The sequence below is a fragment of the Onychomys torridus genome, chromosome 18 (assembly GCF_903995425.1).
Source record: "Onychomys torridus chromosome 18, mOncTor1.1, whole genome shotgun sequence".
NCBI lineage: Eukaryota > Metazoa > Chordata > Mammalia > Rodentia > Cricetidae > Onychomys > Onychomys torridus.
The window spans coordinates 41,595,776-41,608,891 of NC_050460.1; the positions used below are offsets into that span (position 1 = coordinate 41,595,776).

Sequence of the window (13,116 nt, forward strand, 5' to 3'; positions counted from 1 at the left end):
TAACTTCATTTCTAAGGGTAAGAACAATTGGGAATTGTCTTTACAAAGAGGAATGTTAGCTGTGTTCTACCCAGTATTTTGTGTTTAGAGTTATTTTACTTAATGTGAGCAATAAATTAAAAAACAAACAAACAAACAAAAAACCGAAACTACAGGCATTAATACTCACAAGTCTTTGTACATGAAATAATAAAATTGTAGTTGGAATGTTGTTGTTCTAGATAACAAAGAAAACCACGCCTGGAGTCTAAGGAGGTAAAGGGATTTTGTAGTTTGCAGTAGAAGCTCAACTCTGAGTTGATTGCACGACTGATTTAAAGAAGAAAGAAAAGAGAGCAAGCTGAACTGTGTAGATAAAAGACTGTCTAGACTGCTTACCAGTGTTAGTGAGCAGTAAAGGAAACCTCTCTGTCATGATAGTTACAGTTAGCCATAGCTCCAAAGTGTGGAAAACTTCAAAAGTGAACAGTAAGTTGGAGTTTTGTGGCTTTTGACTGTGAGATGAACTCCTGCTGCCCTGCTGGGATGTGAGCCCCCTTTCCTTATCTCTCCCCGCCTCCCCCTTAGTCCTTAGCAGCCCTCTGTTCTCAGGGCATTGTTGTGGTCTCACATTTCACAGTGTTAAGTAACCCTTGGAGCACACATGATCCACAAGTGCAAGCGTAATGATGCTGCAATTTGGATGTGTTAGAAGCAATACAGTGTTCCTGTAAGTGAAAGCTCTTGACTTAGAAGTCCCTAAGATCCTTGGTCAGAATAAGTCTCATTCATTAAATTGTGAAGAAGGAAAACTAAGTTCGTACAGTTTTGCTATTGTACCTCAGTTACAAAAGCTATGCACATGCTGCATGATGAGCACCTCAGTTAGCTAGAAAAGATATTGAACTTGTATATGTATGTAGAAAAAAAACAGTCTAGAAGGTTTTGGTACTAGCCATGCTTTCTTGCAACTACCAAAAGTTTTGCAGTGAGTTTCCTGTGGGTAAGGAAAGAACATGACTACCTGTAGGACCATGAAAAGTAATGACAGATGCTTGTGGATGCTTCTTTACCATGAGCAGGGTTTGCCGTTCTATTAACACCTGAGACCATTTATAAGGAAATAGACCTTTTGTACACGTGTACACACACACACACACACACACACACACACACACACACACACACAGACACCATTCTACAGTAATGGCCTATAGTTCTTTTATAATGTGAACCTTGAGACTTTGGCTTTTTTGTGTGTGGTAGTCATCCCATAATTATACACACACATACACACAGCCAAACCCGTATATATAGAAGGTGGTGGTGAGGGGGAGAGAGAGCACGAGAGAACAAAACCTGTCTAAAATGCACAAAGCCCCAGGTTCCGTCTTCAGGACTCTTTCCCCAAAAGACACAAACATTGTAGGATTTATATAAATTTTATTAAAATTAAACTAACAAATGAATTACTTGATAACTATATAGCTCCTAAGGGGAATGGATTATAAACACTCCTTTAAAAAGACAAAATAAAATGTGATTTAAAATTTTAATAACACAAATGTCACCACTGTAAATAGTTATGCATATTATATATAAAAATTATAGCAATAATAGAATAATATGTGATATATAATATGTAATATAACACATTTTACATATATATATATATAAAGTCACATATACATTTTCCTCTTCTGTATACATAATCAATAAATAAATCTTAAAAAAAAAAAAGAAATTTCATGTGGAAAAGTTGGTTTTAAAATAGAAAATATTAGCTAGGCGGTGGTGGTGCACGCCTTTAATCCCCTCACTTGGGAGGCAGAGGCAGGCGGATCTCTGAGTTTGAGGCCAGACTGGTCTACAGAGTGAGATCCAGGACAGGCACCAAAACTACATGGAGAAACCCTGTGTCGAGAGAAAAAAAAAAAAGTATTGATATAAATGCTAGTCTTCAGTTGTACATTACCATTAACAAATATATTTAGTGATCAAAATACATGTAGTGGACAGTAAATTAATGAAACTATTTCCAGTGGTGACATTGGTATTATTAAAATTTTTAATCACATTTTGATTTTGTTTTTTTTAAGGAGTGTTTATAATCCATTCTCTTTAGTGGCTATATAGTTATCAGGTAACTCATTTGTTAGTTTGATTTTAATATATTTTATATAAATCCTGTAGTGTTTATGTCTGTCAGGAAAAGGGTCCTGAGGATGGAACCCCGGGCTTTGTGCATTTTAGACAGGTACTCTACGATTGATCTACACCACCAACTTTGTATTTTCTGTGTGTCTCTTCTGTGGTTTTTGTTTTTTTGTTTTGTTTTTTTGGAGACAGGGTTTCTCTGTGTAGCTTTGTGCCTTTCGTGGAACTTGCTCTGTAGACCAGGCTGGCCTTGAACTCACAGAGATCCGCCTGCCTCTGCCTCCCGAGTACTGGAATTAAAGGCGTGTGCCACCACTGCCCGGCCTTCTGTGTATTTTTTTAGACAGGGTCTTTACTGTGTAGTACTAGCTGGTCTGCAGACTCTGCCTGCCTCTGCCTCCACATGCTGGAATTAAGGGCCTGCACGGGCTAGCATGCCTGGCTTGTTTGGGCATTTTGAGACAGAGTCTTACTATGTATCCCAGGCTGGCCCAAACACTTGGCATCCTCTTGTAGGAGTTCTTGACTTAGAGGCATGTGCTACCATCCCTGGCCTCTGGGTTGTTTGCTTTTCCCTGTGTTGTGCTGTGTAACAATTACTAATGAAGTAATTCTGAAGTGACCTCAGATTGCTTATATTTTAATGGGACTAGGGAATTGAAGTTAATGGTCTGTTCCATCAATGTCAGTGTGTTTCTCTTCTTGATGTACATGTGGAAATTTCATGTTAAGGTAGAAAAATTCTAAGATTTTTTTTTTATACTCTCCTGAATGTCAGTGCATTTCTATTAAAAGTCAGTGAATTTTTACAGCCTAGCCTTCCCCACTGTTTTTTCTGTTTCAAGGCTTTATCTCTAACCTGACCATTCAGAGACAGTACTTCCCTAATGATGAAGATCAGGTTGGGGCCGCTAAAGCTCTGTTTCGTCTGCAAGACACCTACAATCTGGACACAGACACCATCTCAAAGGGCAATCTTCCAGGTAAGGGAATTCTTCCCCTCCATCGGTGTTTGTGGCCCAGCTGCTCTCTTCAGCCCACTAGGAAAATGTGAGTAATTTGTATCTTGAAGGTTGTGACGGGGTCTCCTGCAGTTCAGGCTGGTCTCTAATGCAAGCTCATGGCAGTCCTCCTGTCTCAACCTCTGGGATTTCAAGCAGATACTACTACACCTGGCTTTTCTATCTTAAAGTTTTCAAATGTAGCTTTTGTAGCTCTTTTTTTTTTTTTTTTTTTTTTTAAGTAGGAGGATCTGTTTAGTCCTGGCAGGCTTGGAACTCAGAGCTCTGCCTTTTCTCTGCCTCCTGAGTGCTGAGATTAAAGGCTTGGACTACCAACACCTGGTTTTTCTTTTTCTTTTTTTCTTATGAAGAAAGTTATTGGTTGTTGGTATTTGCAAGGATATGAGAGTATATGGGTGCTTGCATGTGCCATGGCACATTGAGAGGTCAGAGAACAGTCTGGGAGTTGCTTCTCTCCTTCCGTGGGAGGGAGGGATCTGGTGATCCACCTGATGGGCCATGGCAGTAGCCCTACTTTGTATTCTTTGAGAACAAAAGAAAACTCTCCCTTTCTCTAGGAGTTGATGGCAGGGTATAGCTAAGGAAGGAATTCCAGTATAGAAGAAAAGTCATTTTTCCAGTCTTTCCTTATAAATGCTTTGTAGATAAAATTGTAAGATGATTAATCATAAAATTTTTTTATGCTTATTAACTAGAAGCTAAAATGTTCTAAATATGGACACATATTAAATATTCTGTAGTATGGGGCTGAAGAGATGGTGCATTGGCCATTCTTCCAGAGGACTTAGGTTAAGTTTCTAAGTACACAAGACAGCTTATAACCATCTGTAATTCCACTTCCAAGGGATCAGATGCCTTTTCCTGCCTTCCATGGGCACTATGCATATATGTGGTACATAAACATACATGCAGGCAAAATACACATAATTTTTGTAATTAAAAAAAGTTCTGCAGTATGAAGAAACCCACTATATATAGCACACAATTATTTTGGTGAGAAACTTTGAGTTACATCTGATTTTATGATTTGCTTCTGTCCCTTTCTCTGTGAGTCCATGGCTCACTGTCCTCTTCCACTGTCACTGGAGAAGTAAAATGTGTTGCTCTGTGGTCAGACTGAAATCAAACTCCCGGAGATCCGCCCGCCTCGGCCTCCTGAGTGCTGGGATTAACGGTGCGCATCGTCACCGCCGCCCGGCTAAGAAGTGCTTTCTGTGACTGAGCACTCAGCTCCACTGGAGCCTGCATGAATCAGGAGTGGGATTTGGTTTGTGAGAGTGGTGAGACATGAGGCTAAAGAGGGAAGTGAACATCGCCCCATAGAGGGCTTGTATTATTTCTCCATTTCCTTGCTGCTCTTGGTTCCTTCATGCCCACCATGGAATATTCTCATGTTCAGCTGCTGTGCTGATTTTTTTTTTCATTTTCCTGTTTTTTTTTTTTTTTTTTTTTAAGATTTATTTATTTATTTATTATGTATACAGAATGTAGGACTGCAGACCAGAAGAGGGCACCAGATCTCATTACAGATGGTTGTGAGCCACCATGTGGTTGCTGGGAATTGAACTCAGGACCCCTGGAACAGTAGTCAGTGCTCTTAACCTCTGAGCCATCTCTCCAGCCCTCACTTTCCTGTTTTAAAAACCCAGTTTCCATACAGTCTTCTGTAATAATTGTGAATAGATAATAGCTAAAACAATCATAATCACCTTACCAAAGCAGAATAGCTGAAGACCTTCTGCCCTTTATCATCATGCTTGTCCATCCAACACGGCCACATATTATCACTTAGACTGTTACTGTGTTGTCTCCATGTGTTGATGTCCATCATGAGCTCATTTCACACATGTACCAGCCGCACAGCAGTGAGGGTCAAAACTTAATATGACTCTTTGGTTTCTGGAATTCTATCACACTAAACTATTAAGAAGTAGGATTTTTTTTTTTTTTTTAATCTGCTATGGTTAATGTGTCTTGGCCAGTTCCAGCGATTGAAACTTCACTGCCATGAATTTGAGGCCAGCCTGGGCACATTAACAAGTACCAGACCGCACAAGGATGTATATAGCAAAGTTGTTTCTTTTATCAGTTTGTTGGTTAGTACTAATTGTCAATTTGACCAAAGTAGAATGCCCTGGGAAGAGATGGGTCTCTGGGCTGGCCTGTGGGGGACTGTCTTTAATACTAAGTTGAAATTGGAAGAGCTGCCCACGAGAGGTGGGTTCATTCCCTCACTGGGGTAATGTATAAATTTAATAGGAATTTTTTTGTCATTTTATTTCTTCATTGAAAATAGTTTTTTGTTTTTTTTTTTTTCATATAGTATATTCTGATATGTTTCCTCTCTCTCAGCTCCTCCAGGATCCTTCTTACTTCCCCACCCACCCAAATCCGCACTTTCTTTCTCTCTCCCATTAGAATACAAACAGGTTTCTTAAAAAAAAAAAAAAAAAAAAAGTTGGGCAAAACAAGTGTATTCCCTCCCTTAATTTTCCCTTCCCTGGTTGATTCTTCCGTTCCAGTTGGCTTTGCCCCACCCCCACACTCCCTGGTCCTCCATAACTATTCTTTTTCGCCTTCCTAGGGCGATCCTTTCCTCCCCGCTAGTCCCTTATTCTATACCTAACCTCTCTGCTTATACTGATTTAACAGCTAATACCCACATATATTCAGACACATACCACATTTGTCTTTTTGAGTCTGGGTTATCTCCCTCAGGATGATTATTTTTTCTAGTTCCATCCATTTAGTTACATTTAGCTATGTTCTTTGTTTTTTTAAGTTTTTTTTTTTTAAACAGCTGAGTAGTGAACTACATTTTCTTTTATCCAGTCATCTGTAGACGAATTACTAAATGGTCTTACTAATAAAAACCTGGAGCCAGATATTGGGGTGAAAAACTGAGAGATCAGAGGAATAGGACAAGCCACAGATAACAACCTCACCTCACCAACACCTCAGCGTCCAAAGAGACCTCCTTCCTGTATAGTCACGCCTATATGCCTTTCTGCTCTGCCATCTCACTTCCTCTCTCTGCCCAGCTACATCACTTCTTCTTCCTGCCCAGCTCTGTCACTTCCTGTCTGTCTGTAGAGACCTCCAGACCTTTATGGTTAATGCTGGGATTAAAGGTATGTACCACCAGACTGGCTCTATTTCCAGTGTGGCCTTGAACTCACAGAGTGATAGGATTAAAGGTGTGTGCTACCATTGCCTGACCTCAGTGTTTACTGTGGTGGCTGGCTTTTCCCTCTGATCCTCAGATAAACTTTAGTGGGGTACATAGATAAAATACCACCACCTCTGTTGATGGACATCTGTTTCCAATTTCTGGCTGTTTTACTAATAGAACAGAGAGCAATGAACATGGTTGAGCAAGTGTCTCTTGATGTAGAGTCCTTCGGGTAGATGCCCAAAGAAGGAAAGACACCTAAAAGGAGTGGACGGACTCGGCTGAAATTGGTAAATAGCAATGACAGCAACAGAACACAGAGTCAGTGAAACAAGAGAGGATCAGGAAGACCGGTAAACCCTTATCAGATGAGCTAAAAACAGAGAGAGGAGGTCCGCATAACTCAAGTGGAGACCTAAAGGAGGAGGGCCAGCAGACACTGAGGACTGGTTTTGCAAAATGAACTAGTCAGTGCTTGCTTTTCTTTCTGTTCATTTCTTGCCCAGATTGCCCCTTAAGGATAAGATAGATACCTCATTTTTGTTGTTGCTTCTGAGACAGTGTGATTCCTGCTGTGTTATACAATAGCATACTTTATCTTGATTGATGTTTCATTTTTGGTAATTTCATCTGTTTCGTATATACTTCATAAATGAAAACACCTGCCCACACCGTAACCTGTACACAGATGTTAATGTTGTAGTAGTAGTAGTAGTAATAATAATAATAATAATAATAATAATGTAACATAGATGCTACATGACTTCCTCTAAATCTTGGGTTCTTTTTCATTTTTTTTTTTACATTTACTTACTTTGTGTGTGTATCATGTGAGTACGATGGCATGCATGTGCTAGTCAGAGGACAACTTGTGGAGTCAGTCCTCTCCTTCCACTCTGAGTTTTAGGGATGAAGTCCCTTTACCTGCTGAGCCAGCTCGTAGTTTTAATTAGTTAGTTAGTTAGTTTGTTTTTTCAAGACAGGGTTGCTCTGTGTAACAGCTTTGGCTGTTCTGGAACTCACTCTATAGATTGGGCTGGCCTCGAACTCACAGAGATCTGCCTGCGAGTGGAATTAAAGGCGTGCACCACCACCACCATCGCCCGGCTGGCCTTAGGCTCTTTAGGCACATCCTCTATACCAGCTGTGTCATCCTTGTTGTGCTGCGTTCTCTTGTTTGTTTTTAAAATTAGGCTAATCTTTGCTTTGATTGATTGATTGATTTTTGAGGCAGGGTCTCTGTAGCTCTGACAGCCCTGGAACTTGCTCTATAGACTAGGCTGGCCTTGGATTCACAGAATTCACTGCCTGCCTTTACCTCCTGAGTGCTGGGATTAACAGCATGTGTTAGCACACTCAGCTGAGTTTTGTTTTTCTTATCACTGATGGTTAAGAAGTTCAAATCCAGCTGAAGCAGCACTTTTGGAGAGTTTGTGTGACCCTAAGTGAGTGTTGTACAGTGTGAAGATGGCCAATGCTCTGTGTTTTCTTTCCATAGGAGTGCAACACAAGTCTTTCCTAACAGCTGAGGACTGCTTTGAGTTGGGCAAAGTGGCCTACACAGAAGCAGATTACTACCACACGGAGTTGTGGATGGAACAAGCTCTAATGCAGTTGGAGGAAGGCGAGGTTTCTGCCTTGGATAAAGTCTCTGTTCTAGATTATCTGAGCTATGCCGTCTACCAGCAGGGAGACCTGGATAAGGCACTTTTGCTCACAAAGAAGCTTCTTGAACTAGGTATGTTATCTGGCCTATGGTGCGCAGCGATCTTTCTGCAGATCTGTTGACTTGTCTCTCCAACCACAGAGCCAGCCTGTGTTTTCCATCAGAAGTCTAGCACTTGCTCCCCAGACATACTTTAGCTTCTCACTACTTACTCTCAGAGGAAGCCGGAACTGAGCCAGTCACCTGATAGTATCACAGCAGTTGCTCTGCTCCACTGCCATTTCCTCTGGGAATTTAAAAACTGGAGCAGCCAGGCCATGGTGGTGCACTCCTTGAATCTCCAGCACTTGGGAGACAGAGGCAGGTGAATCTCTGTGAGATCAAGGCCACCCTGGTCTATAGAGTGAGTTCCAGGACAGCCAGGCCTACACGGTGGGATCTTGTCTCAGGAAAAAAAAAAAAAAAAGAGTAAAATAGAGAAATAAGTCAAACCTAGATAAACTCAGTTGAAAATGTTTACTTACCATGTGGCCATAGTAACTGCTAACCACTTTCCTTGGAAGAACATCCTTTTTTGCATTTCCTCTTCAAACGCTAGAAAAATGATAGGAGAATTTTTAAAAAATGATGTATCTTGTGTGTCTGAGTACTCACCTGCGTGTGTGTGTGTGTGTGTGTAGTGATCACTAAGGCCAGAAGAGGCTGTCACATCCCTTGTAAGCACGTGGGTGCTGGGAACTGAGCCCTGGCCCTCTAAGCAGCCTGCTCTTAGCCCTGAGCCATTGCTCTGGCCGCCCCGATTCCTGGATTTCTACCCAAGACTGCTATGGTGGAGTCTTTGGAAACGGTCTCAGAATGTACAAAATAATCATTCAGGCAGCCTTTGATACGATATGAAGAAGGAACATTTAATACATTTTTTTATTAAATATGTTGATTTATTAAAATTTTTTTCCATTTTACATACCAACCCCAGTTCCTTCTCCCTCCCCTTCTCCCACCTCCTCACCTCCTTCCCAGTCTACCCCCATCCACTCCTCAGAGTCGGTAAGGCCTCCCATGGTAGTCAACAAAGTCTGGCATACCAAGTTGAAGGAGAGCCTAGCCCCTCCCCATTGTATCAAGGCTGAGCCAGATATCCCACCACAGGGAATGGGCTCCAAAAAGTCAGTTCATGCATCTGGGATAAGTCCTGGTCCTGCTGCCAGGGACCCCACGAACAGATCAAGCCACACAACTGTCACCCACATTCAGCAGGCCTAGTTTAGTCCCATGCAGGTTCCCGGGCTGTCAGTCCAGAGTTAGTGAGCTCCAACTGGTACTGGTCAGCTGTCTCTGTGGGTTTCCCCAGCATGATCTTGGCCCCCTCTTCTTTCTTTCTTTCTTTCTTTCTTTCTTTCTTTCTTTCTTTCTTTCTTTCTTTCTTTCTTTCTTTTTTTGAATGTCGAATGTCATTTATTGAAGGAGGGAGGAGGTCTTAAATACAGACTTACAGCACAATGGGGGAACCCCGGATGGCAGAAGTTCGCTTCTGATGTTTTTTGTTTGTTTTGTTTTGTTTGAGCTGAGGATTGAGCTCCGGGCCTTGAGCTTGCTAGGCAAGCGCTCTACCATTGAGCTAAATCCCCACCCCTGCTTCTGATGTTTTACAATCTTGCATCTAAGCAGTTAACGCCCAATATGCTGGATTCACAGATGAGGAGCTTCCCTTAAGCATTCAGGAGGGTTAATACATTACTTTATGATTAAGATGATGTTAGAAAAGTGATTCTGCTCCAAAAGATTAATGAACTGAAAGTGAACTTTATGATAATTGGTTTATTTCTTAGTTAATGACTAAATCAAGATATTAGGTCAAATAACATTTGTTTTTCTTTTGGTATGTTTTTCTCTTGGTTTAAATTATACTTTATATATTCCATGTAGAAAATTTATTAATAGAAAAAAAGTATCAACTTTTTTCCATGTAGTATATATTCCCTCTCTACACACATTTACTTTTCTCTCTTATTGTATACCATAACGTATATCGTGATCTGTTTCAGAAGAACTAAAATACTTCACAAACTGAACACTTTGATTAATGCCACAAGGGATGCATCCACTTCCTGTTCTTTTTTATTTCTGTCTCTGTGGTTGTTAGGATTGGTTTTTCCTGAATGGAAAGTAGCTAAAAATTATCACTAGCAATTTCTGGGGCAGTTAGTGAATTTTGGCATGTTTGAAAATTATATCTCTTCAGTTTTCTTTTTTCTTCTTACTTAGAAATTTAGAGCTGAAGTCTACTCAGGCCTCAGATGTAAGCTGGGTCTGCATTTTCTGTGGTGAATATTAGTTAAAGTGGGTCTGCTTTGTCTTTACCATAGTGATTACTTTGTAGCCACACAATGATCTTGCCCTTACTTAAAATACTTGGATGAGAAAGACTGCACACACACACACACACACACACACACACACACACACACACACACATGCCCCGCCCGTGACAGGGTTTCTCCGTGTATCCCTGGCTGTCCTGGAACTCACTTTGTAAACCAAGCTGGCCTCGAACCCAAGATATCTTCCTGCCTCTGCCTCCTAAGTGCTGGGATTAAAGGTGTGTGCCACTGTGCCTAGCTGAGTAAGACTCTAAAGTGTCATTTGACATCAAATTGAACATTGTTTGGGGCTGATCAGTAAAGTTCTCAAAGTAGATTGAGATTGAGCAATTCTCAAAGAATTGCTGCCTAAAGGTAAAACTGCTCTGTTGCCAGAGCTGTTTCTGTATAGGGCAGCTCTGTCCTGATTGACTAGTTTACATCTTGTCTTGGCACTAATAAATTACAATATAACTTGTATTAGTGTCTTTCTCAAAAGCATCTTAGTTAAGATGATAAACTTTAGATCCCTGTGTTTATGTTACTGTTTTCTGATGATTGGACAACTGGAAACTTGACCATGTATACTCTCTCTCTCTAATAGATCCTGAACATCAGAGAGCTAATGGTAACTTAAGATATTTTGAGTATATTATGACTAAAGAAAAAGATACCAACAAGTCTTCTTCAGATGACCAATCTGATCAGAAAACTACACCAAGGAAAAAAGGGATTGCTGTGGATTATCTGCCAGAGAGAAAGAAGTACGAAATGCTGTGCCGTGGGGAGGGTGTCAAAATGGTAAAGTGGAAAAAGTCAATTGTGTGTGTGTGTGTGTGTATGTGTGTGTGTGTATGTGCGTGTGTGTGTGTGCGCGTGTGTGTGTGCTTGTACATAGTGCTAGAGATGTGATAAAAATCAGAATGACTGCACAAAATAGTGTACTGTATTTACTATGGATGAAAATGTATCTCTACGTGTACGTTAGACATTATTTCTCCAAATGAATTGATTATGGAACCTTCTTTAAAACTGTTCGGTGTGCAGACATACATTGTTAGTGAGTATTTAGAGTAAGTATTTCTAAGTGTAAACGCTTGAAGAAATGTTGAAATTCTCTTTCTCCACTGAGAAACTAAAGTTAGGCTTCCTATTTCGGCACTGCAGAGTGCTAACAGGCTAACCACAGGTGTGTACATTTCGTCATTATGGACAGGTTCAAAGATGCCGAGCAACAAGTTTTTGCTTTTGCTTTGGGAGCTAATGAGCAAGGCAAGAATAGGAAGACTTTGTTAGATTTCTGGAGCTGTTTTGTTCATTTCATTTCTAACGCTAGTGTGTGTGGTAGGCCCGGCCCCTTTGTGTCGCTGATAAAATGCCAGAAGTTGGGGGATATAAGCACCACATACTCTCTCCAAGGCATCCTGTTCTGCCATGGTCCCAAAGGATGCAGTGAGTGGTGTGGATTATGGACTAAAATCTCTGAGCCCATGAGCCCAAATTAATCTTCCCTCCTTTTAAAGGCGTTTAAGAACCCAAACTCACTAGAGGCCATAACATATCTTTACAGATTTATAGAAGTTACATAATAATATCAAATGTCTAGTTAGTTTTCAAATTTCCATGGTGAACTGTCTGAACTTGTTTTGGAAACAGGATCTTCTATATCACAGACTATTGGCTTGTGACTCTTGTATCTTACTAAGGAATTTTGACCTGGTTCTTCTGCATTTATGCCCACACCCAGTTAATACATTGCTAGGGATTCAACTTAGAAGGGCTTTGTGCATGCTAGGCAAGCACTCTGCCAACTGAACTACATGCCCAGTCCTTAGTAACTTTGGTTAAGCCAGCAAAGGGGAATTATGAATCCATATAGAATCCTGCTAATTTACATTTGTTAATATGCCTCATGAATGTCAGCTCTGCCCATAGTCAGAGAAGCATCCCTTTTTCAGATTGTTAAATTCGTCATTATAAAAGACTGATTGGCTGTAAAGCCTTGGATTTGACTCTTGAAGTACATGGAGAAAAACAAATTATTTGTTATCTAACAGTTAAATGTCATATGTGACATATATGTTTAAGATAAGAATCCAGAAGCTTATCATGGTGGCACATGGGTGTAAAACCATCACTCAAACATCCAAGAGGCTGAGGCCAATGGCTTTGGAGTTTGAAGTCAGCCTGGAGTATGAGGGACCTTGCCTTTAAAACAAAACAATAGCTCATTTCATTACTGTATGTGCACAGATGATCGAAGGAAACATTTGCTTTGTTGTCTGTTCTCATTCTCAATAATACAAGTGCCTGGTTTCTTTAAGAATTTACTTCCTCTTTTTATGAGTACTCATTTTTACTTTTGCTGTTAAAAATACACTATTACTGGGGCTGAAGAGATTTTAGTGGCTGTGAGTGCTTGCTGCTCTTCTGGGGACTTGAGTGTGGTCCCAGTACCCATGTCAAGTGACTCAGAACCACCTGTAACTCCAGGAGAGTTGACTAACACACTCTTCTGACTTGTATGAGCACTGCACTCACAGGCACATACACCCATATATACATGTTAAAAATTACACACACACAATATTATCATAACTGCTATTTTTACCACAAGCTTTTAACTGTGGAATAATTATGGATATTTCATTTAGTTTAGTTATTTTGTGTGTGTGTGTGTGTGTCCCTTCTTGAAACTGCATTTTTCTGGGTACCTCCTGGTTATTTTGGATTTTGGAGCAATGCTGGACATACTTTTTT

At 40.5% G+C, this 13,116-nt stretch overlaps 1 protein-coding gene across 2 annotated transcripts in view; it reads left to right on the top strand.

The window, feature by feature from the left end:
- The window catches only part of P4ha1 (prolyl 4-hydroxylase subunit alpha 1), a 58,094-nt gene that overhangs the window by 21,465 nt on the left and 23,513 nt on the right, over positions 1 to 13,116 (top strand). For both annotated transcript variants that reach the window (XM_036167567.1, XM_036167568.1), the window contains exons 5-7: positions 2,982 to 3,119; positions 7,829 to 8,068; positions 10,961 to 11,157. In XM_036167567.1, the coding sequence (XP_036023460.1) occupies positions 2,982 to 3,119; positions 7,829 to 8,068; positions 10,961 to 11,157 (575 nt within the window). The remainder of the gene's footprint in view (positions 1 to 2,981; positions 3,120 to 7,828; positions 8,069 to 10,960; positions 11,158 to 13,116) is intronic.